Source organism: Saimiri boliviensis, chromosome 11 (genome assembly GCF_048565385.1).
Source record: "Saimiri boliviensis isolate mSaiBol1 chromosome 11, mSaiBol1.pri, whole genome shotgun sequence".
NCBI classification, from domain to species: Eukaryota; Metazoa; Chordata; class Mammalia; order Primates; family Cebidae; genus Saimiri; species Saimiri boliviensis.
In genome coordinates, this window is record NC_133459.1 from 92524141 (window position 1) to 92551193 (window position 27053).

Below are 27053 nucleotides of genomic sequence, written 5' to 3' on the forward strand. Positions count from 1 at the left end.
GAGTAAAGAGACAGTTCAGGGAATGTAATGTTAAACAGTCACATCACATGACTTATCAATCTCACTGCAGTGCCTTTCTGAAAATGAAACTCCTGATATTCAACTGAAACACGTGGAAGTCAAAACACGTGATGGACAAAAGTTGAAAGGTTGAATCTGGGGTTTTAAATTATTGTGTCCTCAGCTTGAATGAGGGTGGATGAAGTGCAGATCCCACTGGAATGCCTTCTAGATTTGTGAAGTGGAATGAGCGGTAAAGAAGGAACACAGTTATATAGCTTAGTATAATAAAATATCTTTTCTGCCTCACATTTAAAAAAATTTGCCTGATCTCAGGGTTCCAGGCCCAAGTCTAGCAGGAATCCCTAACAGTGGCAGAGAAGAATGGACTTCCCAGGTACCTTCATGTATTTTGGGGCCTATAAAGGATGGAGCTCCTCAAAGGCAGGGTTCCTGGAGTCACGTAGATGTCTGAGAGGTCTTTGGACAGGATATGGACAAGTGTGCAGGTGAGGGGATGGTCACATTTAACAGAGTCCAGGAACACAACTTCTGAGAGCACATGCTGTGCCAAGAACTTTGATACCTGACACAAATACCATATCTATACATTTAAACTCGGCGTGCACATTCCTAATAGCATTTTAGGGTGGAATATAACCTCCCACCATGTAGCCTTATGGAAGCCAACTTTGTATGCAACTCAGTTACCATGAACTGAGTAGCTTATAAACAACAGAAATTCATTTGTTCTCAGTTCTAGAGACAAAGGCTGGGAAGTCCACAATCCAGGCACACACAGATTTGGTGTCCAGGGAGGGTTCCTGTCCAGAATCACAGATGTCCATCTCTCTGCATCCCCCCATTATAGGACAAGGCAGCTCTCTGGCCTGTTCATGAGTGCACTCATTCCATTTACAAGGGCTTTGTTCTTGTGACATGTTAACTCCCCAGAGGTCCTACCTCCTAATACTAGCACCTTGGGGGTTAAGATTTCAACATTAGAATCTGCGGGAGACGCAAACATTCAGTCCACAGCACACCCTGTGTTCCCTGATGAGATGCAGAATAGCAGAGACTGGAACTGGTAGACATGATAAAGGAGAGACAGGAGAAGAGAGGAGGAGGAGGAGGAGAGTGAGCTGAATAACAAGTTGGTTCTCTTTCCTGGCCCCAGAGTGGCTACCTCTCCCTGCAGCGAACATCCCCTGACCCTGCTCCTCACACACACCTCATTCTGGTCTCTCATCCCCCAACCTTGTTCTAGAAAAAAAATCCTCTCATCTCTCCTCCCCTTTTCTGATTCTGGGGACTCCTTTCTTTTCTACTGGATCTCCCCAAGTTCTGCTTCAGGAGCAGAACGGGCCCTCCACTGCCCACCCGCTCAGGCTTCATTTACAAATCCCTTTTTCTGGGGTTCTGCAGAGTCTAAGGCACAAGAATCTCTCAAATGAAACGGAGGTGCAGGCCAGGCTGCTTGTGAGGGGTGGAGTCTCTCTGCCGAATCAGAATCCAGCTGTCCCAGGTCATTCTAGATGAGAATCACTGATGATTATTAAATCCATCCTTGTTAGTGAAAAAAGCCAAGCACGAGGGAACACACAGGGTACGATTGCAGATAAACTGAGGCCTGTTAGGAGTGCACCATCAGCAGAAATTTTAATACAAACAAGAAAAGGAACATCACGGTTGTGTGTGGTAACTGCTGAGGGCAGGGAGGGTGCTGTGATCAGGAAGGGACAGGTGGAAAGCTTCTGGAACCTACCCCGGTTCTGGGTGTTAATCTAGGTGGGGCTATGTTCATTTGTAGCGATTCATTAGCCTGCACATTTCTATTTTGTGTACCATTATGCATAATGTTTCACACAATTAAAGAAAACACAGTTTCCTGCCAGTACATAGGATACTGGGAACCACACGTGAGTGATGGGCAGTTTCCTTTATTCAACCAAAGCATCTTCCTCCTTTATCCGGATGAACCTACCTGGCCGACGGCCGCTCTGTGGACTGAGGAAGTGAAATCCCCTTCCCTCCCTATCTAGGCAGTGTGTGGAATTGGTGGCCTGACCCATCTTCATTTTCCTTAATCCAGAGATCAACTTAAAAATATGCCTCATGAAAATGAAGACCATAGTATCAGGGATAAGAAAAGAGAGAGAGAGATTTGCAGGAACATATTAAAGATACAGTTTAGAAATCAAACGAAACTTTCAAAAGTATAAAAGAGAAGAAAGATCAACCCAAAAGGGCACGAGTGGGAAACCCAGATAGGAGTGACAGGATTTCCAGGAAAAAAAAAAAAATGAAAAGCTGTTTGAACAGTTGCAGAGTTCCAGCTTGTCAGGAGGAAGGAGTTGGTTGGGAGCAGTGTCCCGCAGTTTTGTGGGAAGAGGATGTGAGGGAAGGGCTGTGTCCCCCTGGGAGAAGGACAGAGCCTGCCATGTCCTTGATGATTTTGGCTTTTGGCGATAAGGCACAAACACCGGGAAGACCAGGCTTTGCTACGAGATCTAGACAAATGGGTTGTAAAACATCACTTGTATCCTCACGCCTATAATCCCAGCACATTGGGAGGCCGAGGCGGGTGGATCACGAGGACAAGAGATCGAGACCATCCTGGTCAACATGGTGAAACCCCGTCTCTTCTAAAAATCCAAAAATTAGATGGGCATGGTGACACATGCCTGTAGTCCCAGCTACTCGGGAGGCTGAGGCAGGAGAATTGCCTGAACCCAGGAGGCGGAGGTTGCGGTGGGCCGAGATAGGGCCATTGCACTACAGCCTGGGTAACAAGAGCAAAACTCCGTCAGGAAAAAAAAGAAAAAATAAAAGAAAAAGAAAGTTTCAGCTGGGTGAAATAAAGGCGTCACTTTTATTTTGAGTCTTTTCTTCTGCCTTTGGGCAAAGGAGAGTCTTGCAACTTTGCTGCTAATTGATTCTCTGATGTTTTGCAGACGCCTAATGGGAGCTGCAGATGGGCTGAATGGTTTGTGGAGCTGCTGCAATTGCCCTGGGCAGAGGAGCCCAGGGTGCTGCAACATGAAGGCTGGAGAGAGTGTGCGCAGAGGGTCTGTGCCTGTGTTTCTGCTGCATGATCTGGAGTTCTTGAGTTCTTCTATCTGCTAACTAAAAGGTTGGTGGCTCAAGCCCAGTTAGGCACTCCGAGTTTTACATGATCTCAGTTCATTTAAGAGAAGCTTATGATACATTGTCTCTTAGTTAGCCTCTCTCCTAACCTTATTCTCAATTCCTCTACATTAAATCAGATGTGGTAAAATCCTGCGTGAACCCCAAACACTCATGTTTTTAGTAACATGAACGTTTGGGGTTCAAGCAGGATTTTATCACATCTGATATATGCCTTTGTTGAAGAATGAAACACGTTCTGAAGCTCCAGAGCCTGGTTCTCACATGAAGAATATTAACCTTTCTCCCCAAGGTTGGGTTTTACTGTTCCTGATTCCTGGGAAGCTGGTGTCATGGCCCGTAGGCCCAATCCATGAGGAACACACCTCACACTCACAGCAGGTTTTTTACTGCATATAGGGTACACTGTACACTACTTCGGTGACAGGAGCACTAAAATCTCAGACTTCACCCCTATACAATTCATTCATGTAGTCAAAAACCACTTGTTTCCCAAAAGCGACTGAAATAAAGATGGTATATGAAAGACAAAGGTATGTTTTTCACTCCTTGCAGAGAGAGAGAACACTCTCTATGAACGTAAAATACACAAAAAGATGGGTTTCAAGATACTGAACATTAAGCAGAAAAGGATAGTCACCCTTGAGAGATGTGAACCAGACAGCCGAGCCCCTCAATTGCTTCCACTGACTGCCGTGAGAGAGCTTCCAAGCTGAGTACAGGGAGGAGAAAGTGAAAAGGACCCCAGTGGACACCTTTGAGTTAAGGACACTGAGCAGAGTGTCCAGGGTAGCATAGACCCAAAGTAGCATAAAACCCATAAATAGGATCCAGCCAGGAGAGAGCTGCAGAAAGTAAATTACTGTGACTCACAGAGGGTATCCCTACTGCGTCAGCATAGTGCTGATTAAGAAAGTACAGATCAGAGCCTACATTTGATGAAAATATTCCCAAGTCAAAGGGAAAATCATTTGAAAAGATTAGAGAGTCTGGTGCCTGGCTCACACACAGGGCTGGGAGTGGTGCCTGAATGATCATTGAAACTCAAATTAACTCATAATCCACAGGACAAAGGATAGGAGTTTCAAAAAGGTTTTTGCTCAGTAGCGGGCCACGAGCCCTGCTCTGGACCACCTCACAAATCATAAAAACAAGACGGAAAATGATTAGACTGTTTCCAAGTGATTTAACTGCATCCCTGAAGAAAGCTAAAAATACATAGGCACACAGAAATATCCAGCACTCAATAAGGTAACATACACAACATTCGGTAAACCATCAGAGATTCTGAGGCCTGGAAAGACACCTATATGGGGAAATGAGTAAGTATTTGGAAGCCGACCCAGCCGAGAAATAAACCCACTCGTCTATGATCAATTGATCTTTGATGGAGACACCAAAAAACATGGTAATAGACTAGATAAAGAAAATGTGGCATATATACACCATGGAATACTATGCAGCCGCATAAAGAAATGAGATCATGTCATTTGCAGGGACACGGATGGAGTCGAAAGCCTTTATCCTCAGCAAACTAACCCAGGAACAGAAAACAAAACCCTGCATCTTCTCACTTAGAAGCGGGAGCTGAATGGTGAGAACACATGGACGGTGGGGGGTTGAGGAAGGGAGAGCATCAGGAAGAGACGCTAATGGATGCTGGATTAATACCTAGGCAATGCGATGATCCGGATTCTCTGTGCAGCAGACCGCCATGGCACACGGTCACCTGTGGAGCAAATCTGCACGTTCTGCACATGTGCTCCTGAACTTGAAGTAAAAGTGGAAGTAAAAACCAATAACAAAGAAAGAAAAAAATCCACTTAAACATCTATACTTGCACGAAAAGTAACTGAAAATCGATCATAGAACTAAACATAAACTGCGAATCTAGAAAACATACAGTAGCAAACATAAGAGAAATATTCATGATGTAGAGTTAGACACAAAATATACATCGTTATCATATCAACACAAAGTACTACAGAAAAGATTCATGAATTCAACTTTATACAAATTAAAAATTCTTGATCAGCACAAGACACTGGTAATAGCATAAAAAGCTACAAATTGGGAGAAAAATATGAAAACCCCACATAGGTCAAAGGACCTGTATAATGGGTCATTGTGTGTATAACTTTTACCGAGCCCCGGTGTGCCAGGACATTTGTTCCAGCATTTGTCTGGGTGTGCGCTAGAGGGTGTTTCTGGATGACATTGACACTAAAATAGACAAACTCAGTGAAGCAGATTGCCCTCTCTATGGTGGGTGGGCGTCATCCAATCAACCAAAGGCCAGAGGAGGACAAGGTCTAATGAGAAGAAAATGCTTTCCTGAGTATCTAGCTTTCCATCTCGGGGATTGCAGCCTCAATAATCATATGTTCAAATATATATATATATATATTTATACACACACACACACACATGCTGTGTACATGTACACATACACAACATTTAATAAGTAGGAAGGATTGTATTTTTTTTTTTTTTTTTTGAGACGGAGTTTCGCTCTTGTTACCCAGGCTGGAGTGCAATGGCGCGATCTCGGCTCACCGCAACTTCCGCCTCCCGGGTTCAGGCAATTCTCCTGCCTCAGCCTCCTGAGTAGCTGGGATTACAGGCACGCGCCACCATGCCCAGCTAATTTTTTGTATTTTTTTAGTACAGACGGGATTTCACCATGTTGACCAGGATGGTCTCGATCTCTCGACCTCCTGATCCACCCGCCTCGGCCTCCCAAAGTGCTGGGATTACAGGCTTGAGCCACCGTGCCCGGCCGGAAGGATTGTATTTTTAAAAGTTCGGCTATTCAGTGACTGTTGCTGAAGCTGGCCAATGAATATGAAGATGTTCTAGTATATGATTATTTCTCCTTTTTTAAACTACTGAAGTTCTGCATTTGAAGAAGTAGGATAGATAATAGCTGAATTTCTCCACATACACTTCAAAGCCCTAGGGATTAACACAGAGTCAAAAATGCCACCCATAGTCCTGCCCCCAACCAGGGCTGGGGAACACTGTGGCCCTCAGGTGATTTTATTTAGCTGGACCTGGGAGCCACACAACAGCAGAGGGAGCAGGAAACAGTATGCAAACAGAAACCAGCACAGCAGGGAGGGCCTGTTCGCGACAGAACACCCAGAACAACCAACCTCAGACAGCCAGTGTGGAGAAGCACAGAACACGCCTGAGACCTGGTGGATCAGAACCTGCTACTGGGGAATGATGGGCAGGGGCTTCACGGTGCAGAGGACCAGAGGGACCGATCTTCCAAGGGCAGCATTGCGGGGAGACCGGGAGGCTTGGACAAAGGAAGCATCCTCTGGAGACTTGTGGTGACGAGAATGAATGAGGTAACTGGCAGAAATTAAAGGTCCTGGTAGAACAAAATAGAATCCCAGAGACAGCAAATGTGATGTCTCCCAACGCCAAACAGTACGCCCTAAAATCATAAGAAAAAATCCTTTTTAGCAAGTACTGTATATGCGGTGATGTGACCCATGTATGAAGACTGGGAAAAGTTCCCTAAGCATGCAATAGTTAGCGAGACCCGATTCCCTCAGGAGGACTCTGCTACGGATAAATTCCACTCCACAAGGGATACCTAGGACACACGTTTGAATAGCTCATGTGCGTCAACATATTTAATTGTACATCTACACCAAAAACCAAGGTGAGGACAGGTGGGACACATAGGCTGTCACTTTATGTTTGGGTTGAAATAACAAATGAGAAATGGCAGGTAAAGAGGAAAGAGAAGAGGAAAATATTGCTTTGATTGTTAGTGGTAAAAATCTGAAGTTGAAAGATACAAATTAAAATGTATAAACCAAATAGCAGAAGTGTGTCAAGTTAAAAGGGGATTAGTGATGTCAAAACCTTAGTGCAATGTTAATCAAGAGCTATACAACTCTTCTTAAATAACAAAGCACACGCGTGTACACACACAAACACACACACACGCAAAACAAGTATCATCAACAAAGAAATACAGAAAACACCATCTACCTCATATGGTAAATATAGACTAAAATATGGAAGAGTTTAGAATATAAACAGAAAAATAAGAATGTTTTTTATTAATCTGTAGGTTTATCTGCCAAACCAATCATAATAATAAAAACTTAAAACATTGTTTGTAAAAAATCCACTAGTCCAGAGTCACGGGCAAAAAAATCTTTATTAAACAAAGCTTAAATATTATAACTAATAGACTAAAATTAATTTTGGGTGAAAATTAAAACTGGGGCAGAGAATATTCTTTTACACAACAGAATGCCAGCAAAACAAATTAAGATTCATTTTGGATGAAAGTTAAAATTTGGGCAGGGAATATTCTTTGTTGTGAAGAATGCCGGTAAAAACAAGTATATAGTAAAATTTTGAGAGAGAATATTCCCCATGTACAAATATCAATATAATAACTAACACAGGCAGGGTGTTTAATTGATGATAAAATGGTAAGAGGAAGATGGTTAGAATACAGATGTTTATACTTTTGAAACCACTTTTCAAATTAATTGCATATAAGATGTCTTTACAAGGGACAGAGCTCCTAGACTCCTCCTTAACCAAGTGCCCATTCTAGCTAGTATCACGATGATGGGGATGGACACACTGGGCCTTTTCTGCCCACGGGTGGACTGAATAGGAAGCTCATAGCATCGACTCTGCAGTGCTCCTGGCAAGATGTTTAAGCTGAATTTAATCACAAGGACCCTTTCAGGCGACTTGAGAATGTAGACCTTTGAGCCAGACAGCGGACCTGTCCTCTGCAAACAAAGCATTTGCAGCAAGAAGATAACATTGTCGATACTCTGCCCTGACGGAGTCCCGGGTGACATGCTGTCCCCTGCCAGCAGCTCTGGACTCCTGTTCTCTACAGGATAGAAATTGACAGGAGCAGTGCTGAGGCTTGTCAATGCTGTCTGTCCGTCTGGGAATTGGACACCCTTGGTACTGATCGCAATTGGAGGAATCAAAGGAGCCTAGTGGGCTGAAATCATCAAGAGCATTCTGTGGTCTAAAATGCAATCCTCAGTGAAGGATCCCTGCAGTGACTTGTGTTTGGACTTGAACTTGCTTTGCCATTTTAGTGTTTTTTCATCAAGCGGAAAAGGCTGTGACCCCCTTTTTTCCCTGACATCCTTTCATTCTTTGCTTCCTTCTGGCGGTATTTGGTGCCTGTAGGGGAGAGAGAAAAGATAATCCAATGAGCATTTTTTTCAGGTGCTCCTGAAGGCTGAGTCTGGAGGGACGGCTGCGTGATGATATCCCAGGGGCAAACCGATCTCCTGCTGGGAGCTTGAGCTGAGGGTGAGCACTGGACTGCCTGAAGGGGGAAGCACCATTCACAAGTGAGAAAAAAACACCCCTGAATTTCCATGAACTTCCTGTCAGCCTGGGGTGCAGGATATAGGGACCCCACCTATGCCCAACCAGCAGCCGGGAACATCAGCCCCTTTCCTCCTGATCCCCTCTGTCTGGAGCAGAGTGATGGCTTTTCCTCCCAGTGAGGGTGTGCTCAGCATCAATCATGCATGCTCAGACACAGAGGACTGCAGAAGGAGGACCCTCTGCAGAGAAGCCCACCCCGTGACAACTCCATGTCCCAGTGTTCTGGGGAGGAGCGAAAGGGCCATGGGTAACACTCTGGATAGAAAAAGCAGCAAGAACCTCAAACAGCATCCACGTCCTCTTCCACCTTTTTAAACACAGGAGTAGTGACGCCACAGGGGTAAGACTGAACTAAGGCCACATGACTTGCTATTGACAGCCCGGAGCTAGAACCAGGCACTGAGGCCCTTTCAATAGAGATTGGAGGAAGCCAGAGGGAAGGGTCCAATCTGGAGGTCTCGGCAGTCAGGAGAGGCTGTGGGGTTACCCTGGCTGGGACAGGATTAAGGTTCTGTAAAGAAATACGACGTCTGTGGTGTTAACTTGGTTGGTTAAAAAATTTAAAAAGAAAAAAACCCAAACATAATTATAAGTATTCTTTCAAATGGGATCAGGAAAGAAAGAAAATTAAAAACAAAACAAAACAAAACAAAAAAACAAAGACAGTCAAAATGAAATGAGCAGAGAGTGGGGAGTGTAACTATGGACTTACTTATTTTCCCTAATGCCCGGAAGTTGAATGCATACCTGGTTACACGTTAAGGCATTGCTAGGAATATTTTCGCTATCTAGACCAACAAAACTCTGAAGTACAAGGTGAAAAGGAATAGTTTTTGTTTTACTACATTCTCTCCTCCCACTTTTTCTTTTCCCCAAGTACATTTTGGGAGAAATTTCTTTCTTTATTATTTGAGAAGGAGTCTTGCTCTGTCAGCAGGCTGGAGTGTCGTGGTGCAATCTTGGCTCACTGCAACCTCCGCCTCCTGGGCTCAAGCGATTCTTCCACCTCAGCCTCGTGAGTAGTTGGGACCAGAGGTGCGTGCCACCAGGCCCGGGTCATTTTTGTAGTTTTAGTAGAGAGGGGGTTTCACCATGTTTGTCAGGATGATCTCGATCTCTTGACCTTGTGATCCGCCCACCTTGGCCTCCCAATGTGCTGGGTTTACAGCCGTGAGCCACCACACCAGGCTGAAAGGTTCCTTGTTAGTATTTAATGTCAGCTTTAAGAGTGGCATAAAGAAGTATTCATAGGCAATCTCTTGTAGAATTTCAGTCTTGATTTGTTATTTGTTCTCTTGAGGAGAGTAAGACTAATAAGTTCTCTTTGGGGGCTTTGAGGAAGAACAATAATTGACCAAAAGTAAAACGTTCACATTGCCCTGCTGAGCCAGTTAGTGGGCTTTAAATTCTGTGTGGTTAAACGTCAACTGCAAGATTTACCTTAAACTGCCAAAGAAAACACTAAATTCCACTCTATGTAATACGGGAGATATTATTTCCATACATTAGGTGTTAGTGTAATGACTGTTTCTCACTTTGTCTTGCATTCAAAATTGAGCAAGTATATTTCAAGCAGAAGCTAAAGGTCGAATCTCTTAATTTTCTTGGTTTTCTTTCTGATTTTTTGCTATGCTGTATGAACTGTCCTGTTGAGAGGGTAATACGGATCCCATCAAATGCTGATGGATGCTCAGCCTTTCTCTGGAGTAGCCACACATGGAAAACTTCCATGTTGGCAGCCTGAGGTGGTAGAAGACCGGTTGTCTTCCTCATCTTCAGCCACATGTTAGAATCACATGGGATCATTTTAAAACTACAGACACCCAAACCACACCCCCGAACATGTAAGTGAGAATCTCAAGGTGCGGGTTCAAGGCATGCATCTTAACTGAAATCTCACCAGGTGTTTATTCCATGGCAGTGGGATTTAGAGAGACCAAATGGAACCACCCAATTTCCCATCACTTTCTTCCCTTCCCCATTTGTCTCATGATTGGCTTTGTTTCCTGCGGTGCCATGGATTTTAGTCTTCTCTCTGACAACTTCAGTGAAATCTCTCTCTTATCAATTGTGCTGGGCCAAAGCAAAGATTGTCTTGTAGACACCTGCTTGTCTGTCATCTTGTGTATGCATAAAGCAGGTCCTGGAGTCACTTTTCTCAAAGTTAATTCAGAAAATGCTCTCTCATATACCCTGGCCTCAAGATTCGTCTGAGTCGCATTTTAGACCCGTAACTGGATGTGTAGAAATGGAAATGAGAATAAAATGGAGAGAGGTTAGACTCCTCTATCTCGTGATGTATGCAGTTTTGAAGTCCTGTCCTCTGCATGTGCTTCTGAATGTCATAAATGTCACCCAGTTAATGTCAGCACAGATGAGTCCATGAGGCGAGACTACTGAGTCCCTGGCAATTCCATCTGCACTGTCACAAGACTGCATGTCTGGGGCTGAAGACAAACCTGACTCCAGTCTGGGAGGGAACTCTCACCTATGACCCAGGTTCTAGTTTAGTTTTCTAAGTGGGACTCTCCGTGCTCAGCTTTAACACTTCTCATTCAGAGGAACAAGAGACGAGTAAGGGCTGACTTAGCTGGGTTCCTCCAAAGCCAACTCAAGAGGAAAACCTACGTGTAAATGATAAATTAAAGCAATGCTCCCTGCAGAAAGAGGCAATGGAGCTGGGGACACAGGGAGGAAAGGACAATTTTCCAAGAGAGTGTGCAATTCCAGGCAAAGAATTCTGTGTTCAGCAGCTTCAACTGTGCATGTGGAGGAGCAAAAGGAGGCCTGGCTCTCCTGTGGCCGTGAGAGGGATCCTCAAGACAACAGAAGAAGGAACAATGCAGAGTTCAGAGAGCAATGAGTAGATGGGAACAGAAAGGGCCTGGCAGGGTGGGAGGTCAGGGGGCACTGGGGTAAGACCAGACAGAGGTGACAGCAGCCGCTGGAGAGAACAAATGAGAGAGAGAGCGGCGGGAGAAGGAGCTGTCACCACAGACAGGGAGAAATAAGAAGTGAGTTCAGCTAAGAGCCGTAGATGTGATTACCTCTGCCCCCTAAGCATGAAGGCCAAGGGATCCACTTGCTGAATGGGAGTTTTCTTTTCATCATCTTTGGTTTCAGAACACTGGAGGCATGAATGTTGTCAGTGACGTGATCCCCTTGTGTGTTGTCTGCTGAGCCTTCGAGTGCATCATCTTCCAGCTGCGGAGGGTTCTTCATCCCAACAGAGGAGGCTAAAACCAGCTCTGAAAACAAAACGACAGCCAATGACACCCACTGGCATCCATGATCTTACCGTGACTTCCTCTTCCACCCAAAGGACGTCAAATCAGGAATGTGGCCTTGGACAAGAAAGTCCAAACGGTGAGGGGAAGCCAATAGAGTGACTTTAATATTTTCTTTTTTGTTGATTTTTCTGACATTACTCAGTAAGGACAAGTTTGCCAGGAGGCCAAGGCACTCCCGATTCACAAAAATATTCAAGAAACAAAAGATTAAGAAACACAAATAGCTTCCGGTAGATAAGGCAAAAGCAAGGGACTCACACTGTGCGTAGGCTGTTCTTTGGGGAGGGAAGAGATTATAAAAGTGAAAGTTAAATCAGAGCTGCGTCCAAACGGACATGGGGGTGCAAGGGCCTGGCAGGGTGGCGGCCCATGGGACACAGAGGTGAGACCAGACAGAGATGACAGCAGCCGCTGGAAGAGAGAAAGCAGCGGGAGAAGGAGCTGTCACCACAGACAGGGAGAAATAAGAAGTGAGTGCGGCTAAGAGCCATAGATGTGATTACCTCTGCCCCCTAAGCATGAAGGCCAAGGGATCCACTTGCTGAATGGGAGTTTTCTTTTCATCATCTTTGGTTTCAGAACGCTGGAGGCGTGAATGTTGTCAGTGACTCGATCCCCTTGTGTGTTGTCTGCTGAGCCTTCGAGTGCATCATCTTCCAGCTGCGGAGGGTTCTTCATCCCAACAGAGGAGGCTAAAACCAGCTCTGAAAACAAAACGACAGCCAATGACACCCACTGGCATCCATGATCTTACCGTGACTTCCTCTTCCACCCAAAGGACGTCAAATCAGGAATGTGGCCTTGGACAAGAAAGTCTAAACGGTGAGGGGAAGCCAATAGAGCGATTTAATATTTTCGTTTTTGTTGATCTTTCTGACATTACTCAGCAAGGACAAGTTTGCCAGGAGGCCAAGGCACTCCAGATTCACAAAAATATTCAAGAAACAAAAGATTAAGAAACACAAAATCTTCCGGTAGATAAGGCAAAAGCACGGGACTCACACTGTGTGTAGGCAGTGCTTTGGGGAGGGAAGAGATCATAAAAGTGAAAGTTAAATCAGAGCTGCGTCCAAACGGACGTGGGGGTGGAAGGGCCTGGCAGGTGGCGGCCCATGGGGCACAGAGGTGAGACCAGACAGAGGTGACAGCAGCCGATGAGAAAAGAACCGGGGAAGACTGAACCTGGAGAATTTACAAAACTTGCGTAATTATATGATCTACTGCATATATATATACACACTACGTAGCATACACACCAAATGTACATCACATACATGGCAAATGATGTAAATGCATGTATCTGTAGATATTAATCTAATGAAAAACTCATATATAGGGATTTGGGAGATATTTAATGTAACAGTGTAATCAATATTCTGTTCCATTGAAATTGAAAAAAAAATAGAAATATGAGAAGAATGAGAAAGAAAAGGTGTGCAAAGAAACAGATGACCTGTGAGACACCAGGGAGAAATGACCAAGGAAGCTGTGAGTGAGACACAGGCATTCACCCTGTGCTCTTACCGGGAGCCTGGCTCTGGCCCTGGACTCCATGGAACATGAGGAAGACAACGTGCGTTTGAGCCAGTGTGTTGGGTCTTGGCTGGGAGTGTAAGAATCCATAGTGAAACAGAGAATCTGGTGGGAAGAAATCAGTTTAAATAAGTTACACGGCGCGTGTCAAGGACTGCACATCCCCCGACACCCGCTGAGTGCCTTCCAAGTGTCCTCTCTACGGACCCAAATGGTGCTCGTTATTTCACGTGACCCTCCCTCCTCCTGAGGACGGGGGTCCCCGTATTCCTCAGCTGAGGGCTCCAGGAGGAGATATGGACCAGGACGAAGAGTGAGAATGAACAGGATCCAGGGTTTTAAGGAAATCTGAGCAGAAGTGGACCCCTGTGAGAAGGAAACTGAGGACATGATCGAGGACATGAGTGGAGATGATGAACTAAATGCATTTTTATAAAGAGACTGATGTGAACACTTCCCATGTGAAGATTGCCCTTTGTTTTCAAAAGAGCAGAGAAAGGAGAAAGAGGAGCTGGACGGGGCATGAGACTGACATGTTGGTCCAGGATTTACCCTGGTCCTGAATGTGCCTCATAGGTTGTCACTGAAAGTGCCTGAGAGTGGAGAACTGGCTTCATGGGGGATGGGGAAGGAGAGGAAGAAAACCGACAGAGGAGTGTGTGTGAGAAAGGAAAGGAATAGGGGACTCTAGAGAACAGAGAGCGTCACAACTGCTCGACCTCAGAGAAGACATAGTCTGTGAAGTCACTTTCTAAATGTAAACTTGGCAGAAAGACAGATGAGATAACACGTATTTATAGGTCTATTGAGCAATTGTTATTGAATCAGGCCCTTTGGAAATTATAATAAATATTCTCAGCAATGAGTACCGGTAGAAAGTATTTTGTAGGTAGCTCAGATAAGAAAACAGAGATTCGTATACCAAAAAGACAAAATCCTCGGCCAAAGTGAACAACGAGGAGGAGGGAAACCCAGGACCTGAGAGCAGATTTTGTCCTCAGCCCCAGGCTCTGGCTCAGCTCACCGGGCTGGAGTCTCATGGATTTAACTTGACCCCGAGTGAGCACGGAGAGGCCCCATTCAATGCTCCACCCGCAGCACCGTGACCACCAAGACCTGGACTAGACCTTCCTGTCCCCTTTCCTTCCCTACCTTGGAAGGAGCATTGGATCCGAGAGTCAGCATTGACTGTGAAGCTGCAGGTGGTGATGGAAAGGCCCCGCCTGGCTAAGCCATTCCCACAGTCAGACCCTTGATCCAGCTGTAGTCGCAGACAGCTCAGCACCAGGGTGCTTGGCTCCGGCTGTGTCTGTGACATCTGCACCTCTGACAGGCGGTGGCTCAAGTCTCCACCCCAAGTCCCTTGGGGACAGGCGGCCTGGGTGGAAGCTGAATGGAGAAGGGGCTTCAGTAGGAACAATCTCAGTTTTCCCTTTGTTAAGCACACCCAGAACACCCATCCCTGCTCTCCCTGCCTCTCAGTAAAGCCACCCAGGCCACACAGACAGACATCATGTAAATGCCACTGCTGATCTGATCTGGCAGGAAGGAGGCAGAATTCAGGCGGTCATGCTCTCCCATCGCTGACCTCCTGCTGTGTGGCCCAGCTCCTAACAGGTCATGGACCCGCAACGGTCCAAGGCCCCTGAGCTGGGGATCCCTGGAGAGAGAATCCTTATCAGACACAGGAAGTATAAAACGGCCTCTGAAATCATGGTGCACCACTGCCTGGATGTGTGGATGGCCAGAGAAGAGATAAGGCCCCTGTTCAAGGTGTGCAGTTAGCAACATAATTTCTGAAAAGAGAGACGCCCTGTCTTACAGAAGAAGGTTTGTTATGCAAATATATCCGGATGGGCCACTGTGGCCAAAACCTTGCTATAAGTCCTGACCTCTTTCCTGTTTTCATGTCCACAGCCTGTTCTTGTGAGAAGAAGCCATGTGACCGAGGAGGCACTTGGGACAGGAAAAGAGGAATTTCCTCCCACTGGATGTCTGTGACTAAAAATGGAGCCAAGAGTCAGATTCAAAACAGGCTCAGTTGACAGCGCCTGCCTGCATGGATGGTCTGACTCCGTGACACAAGTTGCAGAAACAAAACATACAGAGGCTGCCTGGGAGGACCGTGGAGTTCTGTGACCTTCAGGCTGGAGTACTCACAGGCTCCATCCAGAGCAGAGCATGCCAGCTGATCCTCCAATGAGGACAAGGTGTCGCTATAAGGCTGGTGGCAGTCAGACAGGTCACAGTGAACTGAAGGAGTCAAGCACATGTCATCCAGGGAGTCTTCTGGGGCTTCCTGCTCCTTCAACTTTAGTAGCTCCTGGCTCAGCCTGGGGTGAAGAAGACGGAAGAGAAACAGCGGACAGGACCGAAACCACCGCACCCAGCTGGTTCTAGAGGGAGGACCACAGGAGAGACCGGAGGAAGCCAATACCGTCCGCTCAGAGAGACACAAGCATCCTTCCCTGTGCCGAGCAGGAGACAGAGCGGCAGGTGCTCAGTGCACCGGGCGGACAACGAGCTGGGGAGGAAGTGATGGAGGGATCCCCGTGGGAAACTGCCAGGACACAGTGCATTCGGCACTTCTACACACATTTTGTTGAAATTAGCATCAGAGGCCAAATGAATACAGGTTCTTGAATCTTCACAGAGAGAGTTCCTGTATCCTCAACCCCACTTGTTCTCAAAAGTGTGAGCACGACATGAGTTGTTTTCATTCACTTTCCTGCTAGCAAATACTTGCAAACAGGGAAATGCCAAAGAGGCAGACAGCAGGTGACATCAGGAAATCCCTGAGTTTGGTCAGTTCACCTGGCTCAAGTGACTGTCAGTTCCGATGCTTGAAAAGGATTAAGAAATTGAAACGTATTCAAGTACCACAATAAAGAAGACAACATTGTTAACGGGGTCATGTGCAGTTGGATGAATGTGTAAGACAGTTCTATTGATCACATTTTTCCTATTTTCCCCGGATCCCTGGTCTCCAGGTGTCACTTTTGAGCTAACACCCCACAAGTCCAGTTACCTGGGGGGCACGGGCGCCTTCCCTTCCTCTTCCTCATGATCACTTTGATTTCCTGTAAACAAATGCAAAAGAGCAGGTCACAGTCAGCAAATCACACTTCACACAGGACTAAATGAGTGTCCAGTCACAGCAAGGGACATCAATATCCTCAGTGTATGAAAATGATATTCTGACAGGCGGAATCTAATGTTCTCTAGATCAAGTCTCATCAGAAGTAGCTCAGCCTGCTTTCCAGATCCATGGGACAGAATCTCCTTCATCTGATAGATCATAATCACATATCATACTCTGACCTAAGTCAGTGCAAACAATTAAAGAAAACGTTTTCCCCATAATCTTCAAAACTGGCCCTAACTACTCTCCAGAAGTGTTGCTGCAGTACCGATTTACCTCATCACATATCCTGCTCGATGAATTGTTAGAGAAATTTCTATTTCTATTTGTCCTGGTGTCAAGGTGACTGCATAGCTAAGACAAGCTGACTTACAGGAGACCAAGACTGAGGCCGAGAAAAGTGAAACCAGGAAAACGTCATCTCCACATACATAGACAAGGCTGTCAGTGGCCATGGACAAGCATAGAAACTCCATGGACAGTGTACAGAAAAACGATGACATCATTACAGGTGACAAGGGGCATAGGAACCGGGCCAGAAGGCTGACAGATACCTCCTGTACACCTCCTGTACAAAGGTGGCTAGGAATTTGTCACACCTGCCTGTGGTCCAGTAACCTGATACTGGGGCCAGGGAGAAGTGGGAAGCCATCGGGCCGACTGACATCTGTATTAAATAGGCCATCCTAGTCTCCCCTCCCTTCCTCCCTCCATTCCTTCCCTCCTTCCTTCCTTTCTCCTTTCTTCATTTTTTTGAAACAGAGTCTCTCTTTTATGCAGGGTGGAGTGCAGTGGTGCAATCCTGACTCACTGCAGCCTCAACTTCCTGTGCTCAGATGATTCTCCGACCTCAGCCTCCTGTAGTTGGGACCACAGGTATGCATCACTGTGCCGGGGTAATTTTTCGAATTCTTTGTAAAGATGGATTTGACATTTCCAAACTGATCTTGAACTCCCGAACTCACGTGATCCACCCTGGGCCTCCCAAAGTGCGGAAATTACAGGTGTGAGCCACTGCCCCCAGCTCCATCCTGCTTTCTGATCCAAACCAATGTGTATGTATACAGCCTGTGCTCAGAATTGACCTTCCTCAGCCTAGACAGAGGGGCGAGGGACAAAGAATATGGAGGCTACCTGGGAGAATGTTTAGAGCATCCTCCCCTTCATCCTGAGGGCTTTCAATGTTTAAAATCAGAGCAGAGTCGACTTTGTCTTCCTCAAATGTGACTTTGGCACTCCTGTGAGGCTGGCTGGAATCAGAAGGCTTGTGGCTGTTTGAAGAAAGGACAGCGCATTCCTCCAGAGAGTCCTGAGGGACTTCCTTTTCCTCAGCTTTCTGAAAGTCCCTGATGAACCAGGTACGATAGAGATGACAAGGATTAAATCATGAGGGATAGGACCCCAGGACTTGCTATGTGTTTGTGCGTGTGTGTGTGCATGTGTGTGCATGTGTGTGTGTGTATGTATATATTTATAGCACATCTATATCTATATCTATATCTATATATTTTGATATGACACAGATTAAACCAGGAGGGATGGAGCCCCAGGAGTTTCCAGCTGGTTTTGCTGGGATGCATAAGGTAGTGGTCCCAGAAAGCAAAGGGGAGGTTCAGTTCAAGAGGGAAGAGACAATCCTCCTCTCTCTGCCACAGAGCATGGCTGCCATGGGAACCAGAGAGGAAGAGAGCAGCTGGTGTTCATTGCACTGGACAGACAGGAGCTGAGGAAGACAGAGACTCAGCTGCTTCTGTATGGTACAGTCTTCACAGCACACACACAGAACCAAAGACAGCTGCCACACTGTGTGTCTAAGCTGGGTTGTATTTAACATACTGTAGTCAAGGAAACACAGGTGTCTGAGCCACGGTAGACCCCAGAGATGGTGCTGGTATGCATTCTAGATTTTTTAAAATATTCACAGTGTGACATGAAATGTCCATTATTTCAGGTACTTTTCCTGGTGTTTAACTTTGCTAGATGCTTCCCAATTCCTCTGCTTCTTGCCTCTTTGCTGTTTACCTTCCCTAACAAGAGTCTAAAGACAACCATGTGGAAAGCGGCTTTGCATCTCATCCTGGCTTCGCTACAGGGGAGGACAGTTCTCCTCTGTGTGTGCAGAAAGTCCCTAAGGTTAGTGAGGTCATCAGCGGTCGTGCTTACAGGTACCATGAAGACAATGGACAAGCATGTTAACGAGGCTATTTCCTTGTTGGTGAGTGGGTGAAATCAGCGCACTCTGCAGCTATCTGTATCCTGCATCTGGAATCTGTGACTACCTTCACCTGCCTTGTGTTCTTTCTGAGACCGTTTCCATATTTGACCACCCATTACCCGCTTCTGATTATTCAGCGTTACCTGGAAGCAGCTGATTCCTGTACTTCATCGACCTCCTCATCTGTATCATCTTCATCCTCCTCTTCATCATTTTCTGGAACTACAGAAGCATCTATTCAGATATTTCCCACTTCACCCACTGGAATCACAGTCAGTCCTATGTGTACTGAGTCATGAACATGCATATATGGGTCTGCATTGTACTGAAAATTCTCATATTTTATCTTTATCCTGACAGGTTTTCGTGATCCATGAGGCAACGTGTTTCTGATCCGGAGGGTCACCATCAAGATGTGGCCAAATAGTGAAAAGACATCTTGCTCCCCATATTACTGGAGGCTTGCCCAGCCTCTTTCTAAGCTTCAGCAGCTGTCTCCCCAATCCTGCCTCACTTCTGATACCCAGGCACAGGCTCTGTGTCCTGTTACAGCTTATATTAAAACCTGTATCTTTCTCTTATGACAGGACAAACTAACTTGTCTCACAGTACTCCACACATCGGGGACCTCGTGTTCCCTCCAAGAGGCTTCCACTGTTTTATCCAAGAACACACTCTACACATTGAGTGCTTCAAATAGACGGCTTCCTGCCACCAAATGCCCCCACATCAAGTGCCTTCTCCAACACCACACAGCAAGGGGCTTTATCTCTTCGTGAAATATAGTCGTAAGTGTTCCCAAATTTGAATGCAAGAGACAATCTGTCTGCCTTTACAGATGTAGAGACAAGAACTCAGGAAGGATAAATTAATTAGTTCCTCACAGTTTCTAACGACACTGCTGAAGATAGAGCCTGGAACCCTCATTCTTAGTCCAGGGCGCTTTTTACTCTAACACCCTGCCTCCTGCCACAGCCTCCTTCCTGTCCTTTAAAACTGGTCAAATGCCACCTCTTGCCCCGAAGCCCACGTTCCAGCAAGAAATGAGGAGACATTTGCAATACTGTGACCTCCAACCCCATGGGTTTTCCATCTCAGTTTTTGCCCAGTAAGTCCTGGTCATGTCATGGCTACAAATTTTTAGTGGAAGGAAATAGAATTGTCATTGTGGAGGTGTGGCTGTCTGGGGACTTTCATAAACCTGGGGCTCTGTGTCATCAGGGCCTGTGCCCACCTTACCTGGGCTGAGCCTGCTCACATAACGATCTGCCAGCCTGGGCCCCTCAGCTGGCTGCACTTGGAGGTCCTGACCCTGGGACGTGTCAAGGTCATCAGGAGTGAGGAGGGCCTTGAAATGCTGATTCAGTGAGTGGGACACATCTTGCCCTTCCTGTAACTTCTCCCGTAACTGGGTCAGCTCCTTTGCCTCAGAGTGAACCAGGACTTTATATTGCCTACGGTAAGATAGCAGAGAAGGGTTAATAACGGAAAGGGGTGAGTGATCAGTTCGGATACTGCAACGGAGTTTTATGTGAGAATGTCCTCAAGGAGCCCTCCAAACAGAAGGTCACAACATGTTTGGGAAAATGCCTGTGGTCCAGAGGAATATAAATGTGTGTGTGTGTGTGCGTGTGTGTGTGTATATGTATATATTTATAGCACATCTATATCTATATCTATATCTATATCTATATACTTTGAGATGACAAAGATTAAACCAGGAGGGATTGAGCCCCAGGAGTTTCCAGCTGGTTTTGCTGGGATGCATAAGGTAGTGGTCCCAGAAAGCAAAGAGGAGGTTCAGTTCAAGAGGGAAGAGACAATCCTCCTCTCTCTGCAACACAGCATGGCTGGCATTGGAACCAGAGAGGAAGAGAGCAGCTGGTGTTCATTGCACTGGACAGACAGGAGCTGAGGAAGACACAGACTCAGCTGCTTCTGTATGGTACAGTCTTCACAGCACACACACAGAACCAAAGACAGCTGCCACACTGTATGTCTAAGCTGGGTTTTATTTAACATACTGTGGTCAATAAAACACAGGTGTCTGAGCCACGGTAGATCCCTGAGATTGTTTGCCTTCTAGATTTTTAAAATTTTGATATTGTGATATGAAATGTACATTTTTCCATGTACTTTTCTTGGTGTTTAACTTTGCTAGATGCTTCCCAATTCCTCTGCTTCTTGCCTCTTTGCTGTTTACCTTCCCTAACAGGAGTCTAAAGACAACCATGTAGAAAGCGGCTTTGCATCTCGTCCTGGCTTCGCTACAGGGGAGGACAGGTCTCCTCTGTGTGTGCAGAAAGTCCCTAAGGTTAGTGAGGTCATCAACGGTCGTGCTTACAGGTACCATGAAGACAATGGACAAGCATGTTAACGAGGCTATTTCCTTGTTGGTGAGTGGGTGAAATCAGCGCACTCTGCAGCTATCTGTATCCTGCATCTGGAATCTGTGACTACCTTCACCTGCCTTGTGTTCTTTCTGAGACCGTTTCCATATTTGACCACCCATTACCCACTTCTGATTATTCAGCGTTACCTGGAAGCAGCTGATTCCTGTACTTCATCGACCTCCTCATCTGTATCATCTTCATCCTCCTCTTCATCATTTTCTGGAACTACAGAAGCATCTATTCAGATATTTCCCGCTTCACCCACTGGAATCACAGTCAGTCCTATGTGTACTGAGTCATGAACATGCATATATGGGTCTGCATTGTACTGAAAATTCTCATATTTTATCTTTATCCTGACAGGTTTTCGTGATCCATGAGGCAACGTGTTTCTGATCCGGAGGGTCACCATCAAGATGTGGCCAAATAGTGAAAAGACATCTTGCTCCCCATATTACTGGAGGCTTGCCCAGCCTCTTTCTAAGCTTCAGCAGCTGTCTCCCCAATCCTGCCTCACTTCTGATACCCAGGCACAGGCTCTGTGTCCTGTTACAGCTTACAGTAACCCTGTATCAGTCTCTTAACGACAGTACAAACTAAATTGTCCCACAGTACTCCACACATCGGAGACTTCATGGGCCCTCCAAGAGGCTTCCGCTGTCTTATCAAGGAACACACGCTCCACGTGGAGTGCTTCAAATAGACGGCTTCTTGCCACCAAATGCCCCCACATCAAGTGCCTTCTCCAACACCACACAGCAAGGGGCTTTATCTCATCGTGAAATATAGTCGTAAGTGTTCCCAAATTTGAATGCAAGAGACAATCTGTCTGCCTTTACAGATGTAGAGACAAGAACTCAGGAAGGATAAATTAATCAGTTCCTCACAGTTGCTAACGACACTGCTGAAGATAGAGCCTGGAACCCTCATTCTTAGTCCAGGGCGCTTTTTACTCTAACACCCTGCCTCCTGCCACAGCCTCCTTCCTGTCCTTTAAAACTGGTCAAATGCCACCTCTTGCCCCGAAGCCCACGTTCCAGCAAGAAATGAGGAGACATTTGCAATACTGTGACCTCCAACCCCATGGGTTTTCCATCTCAGTTTTTGCCCAGGAAGTCCTGGTCATGTAATGGTTACGAATTTTTAGTGGAAAGACATAAAATTGTCATTGTGGAGTTGTCACGATCTGGGGACTATCATAAGCCTGGGGCTGTGTGTCATCAGGGCCTGTGCCCACCTTACCTGGGCTGAGCCTGCTCACATAACGATCTGCCAGCCTGCGCCCCTTAGGCAGCTGCACTCGGAGGTCCTGACCCTGGGACGTGTCAAGGTCATCAGGAGTGAGGAGGGACTTGAAATGCTGATTCAGTGAGTGGGACGCATCTCTCCCTTCCCGTGACTTCTCCCGTAACTGGGTCAGCTCCTTTGCCTCAGAGTGAACCCGGGCTTTATATTGCCTACGGTGAGATAGCAGAGATGGTTTAATAACGGAAAGTGATGAATGATCAGTTCTGATACGGCAATGGAGGTTTATGTGAGAATGTCCTTAAGGAGCCCTCCAAACAGAAGGTCACAACATGTTTGGGAAAGTGCCTCTCGTCCAGAGAAATGTGTGTGTGTGTGTGTGTGTGTGTGTGTGTGTGTGTGTGTGTATGTATTTATCTGTAGCGTATCTATATCTATATCTATAACTGTATCTATATCTATATCTATATCTATATCTATATCTATATGCTTTTGGATGACAAAGATTAAACAAGGAGGGATTGGACCCCAGGATTTTCCAGCTGGTTTTGACAGGACGCATAAGGTAGTGGTCCCAGAAAGCAAAGGGGATGGTCTGCTTAAGAGACAACAGGCAATCCTTCTCTCTCTTCAACAGAGCATGACTGCCATGGGAACCAGAGAGGAAGAGAGCAGCTGGTGTTCATTGCACTGGACAGACAGGAGCTGAGGAAGACAGAGACTCAGCTGCTTCTGTATGGTACAGTCTTCACAGCCCACACACAGAACCAAAGAAAGCTGCCACAGTGTGTCTAACCTGGGTTGTATTTAACATACTGTGGGCAAGGAAATACAGGTGTCTGAGCCACGGTAGATCCCTGAGATGGTGTACCTCCTAGACTTTTTAAATTTTTCACATCGTGACATGAAACGTAAATTTTTCCAGGTACTCTTCTTGGCATTTAGCTGTGCTAGATGCTTCCCAGTTCCTCTGCTTCTTGCCTCTTTGCTGTTTACCTTCCCTAACAGGAGTCTAAATACAACCATGTGGAAAGCGGCTTTGCATCTCGTCCTGGCTTCACTACAGGGGAGGACAAGTCTCCTCTGTGTGTGCAGGAAGTCTCAAAGGCTAGTGAGGTCATCGAGGGTCGTGCTTACAGGTACCATGAAGACAATGGACAAGGATGTTAACAGGGCTATTTCCTTGTTGGTGAGTGGGTGAAATCAGCGCACTCTGCAGCTATCTGTATCCTGCATCTGGAATCTGTGACTACCCTCACCTGCCTTGTGTTCTTTCTGAGACCTTTTCCATATTTCACCACCCATTACCCCTCCTGATTATTCAGTGTTACCTGGGGGCAGCTGATTCTTGTACTTCATCGACCTCCTCATCTGTATCATCTTCATCTTCCTCTTCATAATTTTCTGGAACTACAGAAGCATCTATTGAAATATTTCCCACTTCACCCACTGGAATCACAGTCAGCCCTATGTACTGACTGTTCATGTACTGAGACATGAGCATGCATATATGGGTCTGCATTGTACTGAAAACTCCCATATTTTATCTTTAACCTGACAAGTTTCCATAATCCATCAGACAACGTGTTTCTGATCTGGAGGGTCCCATCAAGATGTGGCCAAATAGTGAAAAGAAATCTTACTCCCCATATTATTAAAGGCTTGTCCAGCCTCTCTCTAAGCTTCAGCAGCTGTCTCCCCAATGCTGCCTCACTTCTGATACCCAGGCACTTGCTTTGTGTCATGTTACAGCTTATATTAAAACCTGTATCTTTCTCTTATCGACAGGAAAATCTAACTTGTCCCACAGTACTCCACACATCGGGGACTTCGTGGGCCTTCCAAGAGGCTTCCGCTGTTTTATCCAGGAACACACGCTCCACGTGGAGTGCTTCAAATAGACGGCTTCCTGCCACCAAATGCCCCCACGTCAAGTGCCTTCTCCAACACCACACAGCAAGGGGCTTTATGTCATCGTGAAATATAGTCATAAGTGTTCCCACATTTGAGTGCAAGAGACAATTTGTCTGCCTTTACAGATGTAGACAAAGGAACTCAGGAAGGATAAATTAATCAGTTCCTCACAATTGCTAAAGACACTGCTGAAGTTAGAGCCTGGAACACTCAACCTTAGTCAGGGCTCTTTTTACTCTAACATGCTGCCTCCTTTCACAGCCTTCTTCCTGTCCTTTACAACTGGACGGATGCTCCCTCTTGCCCCAAAGACCACGTTCCAGCAAAAAACGAGGAGACATTTGCAATACTGTGACCTCCAACCCCATGGGTTTTCCATCTCAGTTTTTGCCCAGGAAGTCCTGGTAATGTCATGGTTACAAATTTTTAGTGGAAGGAAATAGAATTGTCATTGTGGAGGTGTGGCAGTCTGGGGACTTTCATAAGCCTGAGGCTGTGTGTCATCAGGGCCTATTCCCACCTTACCTGGGCTGAGGTTGTTGATATAACGCTCTGCCAGCCTGCATCCTTTAGCCAGCTGTGCCTGAGAGTGAACCAGGGCTTTATATTGCCTACGGTGAGATAGCAGAGAAGGTTTAATAACGGAAAGTGATGAGTGATCAGTTCTGATACTTCAATGGAGGTTTATGTGAGAATGTCCTCAAGGAGCCCTCTAATCAGAAGGTCACAACATGTTTTGGCAAATGCCTGTGGTCCAGAGGAATATAAATGTGTGTGTGCACGTGTGTGTATGCGTCTGTGTGTGTGTGTGTATATGTATATATTTATAGTATATCTATATGTATATATTTTGAGATGACAAAGATTAAACTATGAGGGATTGGACCCTAGTAGTTCCCAGCTGATTTTGGTAGGAGCCATAAGGTAGTGGTCCCAGAAAGCAAAGGGCAGGTTCAGTTCAAGAGGGAAGAGACAATCCTCCTCTCTCTGCAACACAGCATGGCTGCCATGGGAACCAGAGAGGAAGAGAGCAGCTGGTGTTCATTGCACTGGACAGACAGGAGCTGAGGAAGACAGAGACTCAGCTGCTTCTGTATGGTACAGTCTTCACAGCACACACACAGAACCAAAGACAACTGCTACACTGTGTGTCTAAGCTGGGTTGTATTTAACATACTGTGGGCAAGGAAATACAGGTGTCTGAGCCACGGTAGACCCCCGAGATGGTGTGCTTTCTAGATTTTTTAAAATTTCCACATTTGAAGCCAGGTCTGCCCTGTGTGTGCAGGAAATTCCTAAGGTTGGTGAGGTCATCAAGGGTTTTGCTTACAGGTACCATGAAGACAATGGACAAGCTTGTTAAGGGGGCTATTTCCTCATTGGTGAGTGGGTGAAATCAGTGCACTCTGCAGCTATCTGTATCCTGCATCTGGAATCTGTGACTACCCTCACCTGCCTTGTGTTCTTTCTGAGACCTTTTCCATATTTTACCTCCCAGTACCCGCTCCTGATTATTCAGCGTTACCTAGGGGCAGCTGATTCCTGTACTTCAGCAACCTCCTCATCTACATCATCTTCATCCTCTTCTTCATCATTTTCTGGAAGTACAGAAGCATCTATTCAGATATTTCCCACTTCACCCACTGGAATCACAGTCAGCCCTATGTGTACTGAGACATGAACATGCATCTATGGGTCTGCATTGTACTGAAAACTCTCATATTTTATTTTTAATCAGACAGGTTTTCCTGATTCATGAGGCAACCTGTTTCTGATTTGGAGGGTCACCATCAAGATTGGCCAAATAGGGAAAAGACATCTTGCTCCCCATGTTACTGGAGGTTTGCCCAGCCTCTCTCTAAGCTTCAGCAGCTGTGTACCCAATCCTGCCTCACTTCTGATACCCAGGCATAGGCTCTGTGTTTTGTTACAGCTTACTTTAAAACCAGTATCTTTCTCTTATGACAGGACAAACTAACTTGTCCCACAGTACTCCACTCGTGGGCTCTCCAAGCGACTTCGTGGGCCCTCCAAGCGACTTCTGCTGTGTTATCCAGGAATATACGCTCCACGTGGAGTGCTTCAAGTAGACGGCTTCCTACCACCAAATGCCACCACGTCAAGTGCCTTCTTTAACACCACACAGCAAGGGGCTTTATCTCATCATGATATATAGTCGTAAGTGTTCCCACATTTGAATGCAAGAGACAATTTGTCTGCCTTTACAGATGTAGAGACAAGAACTCAGGAAGGATAAATTAATTGGTTCCCCACAATTGCTAAAGACACTGCTGAAGATAGAGCCTGGAACCCTCATTCTAAGTCCAGGGCGCTTTTTACTCTAACACTCGGCCTCCTGTCACAGTCTCCTTCTTGTCCTTTAAAACTGGACGGATGCCACCTCTGGCCCTAAAGACCACGTTCCAGCAAGAAATGAGGAGACATTTGCAAAACTGTGACCTCGAACTCCATGGGTTTTCCATCTCAGTTTTGGCCCAGGAATTCCTGGTCATGTCATGGTTACAAATTTTTAGTGGAAAGAAATAAAATTGTCATTATTTAGATGTCACTATCTGGGTTCTTTCATAAGCCTGGGGCTGTGTGTCATCAGGGCCTGTGCCCACCTTACCTGGGCTGAGCCTGCTGATGTCACCATCTGCCAGCCTGCGCCCCTTAGCTGGCTGCACTCGGAGGTCCTGACCCTGGGACGTGTCAAGGTCATCGGGAGTGAGGAAGGCCTTAAAATGCTGATTCAGTGAGTGGGACACATCTCT

General features: G+C 46.0%; 1 protein-coding gene across 1 annotated transcript in view; it reads right to left on the reverse strand.

Moving 5' to 3' along the window:
- The window catches only part of LOC101042188 (NBPF family member NBPF4-like), a 65521-nt gene that overhangs the window by 35461 nt on the left and 3007 nt on the right, over positions 1–27053 (reverse strand). Inside the window, exons 3-6 of the mRNA XM_074381553.1 lie at positions 19967–20181; positions 18871–18943; positions 17647–17858; positions 11043–11049 (exon numbers count right to left, since the gene is read on the reverse strand). Of these exons, the coding sequence (XP_074237654.1) occupies positions 11043–11049; positions 17647–17858; positions 18871–18943; positions 19967–20181 (507 nt within the window). The remainder of the gene's footprint in view (positions 1–11042; positions 11050–17646; positions 17859–18870; positions 18944–19966; positions 20182–27053) is intronic.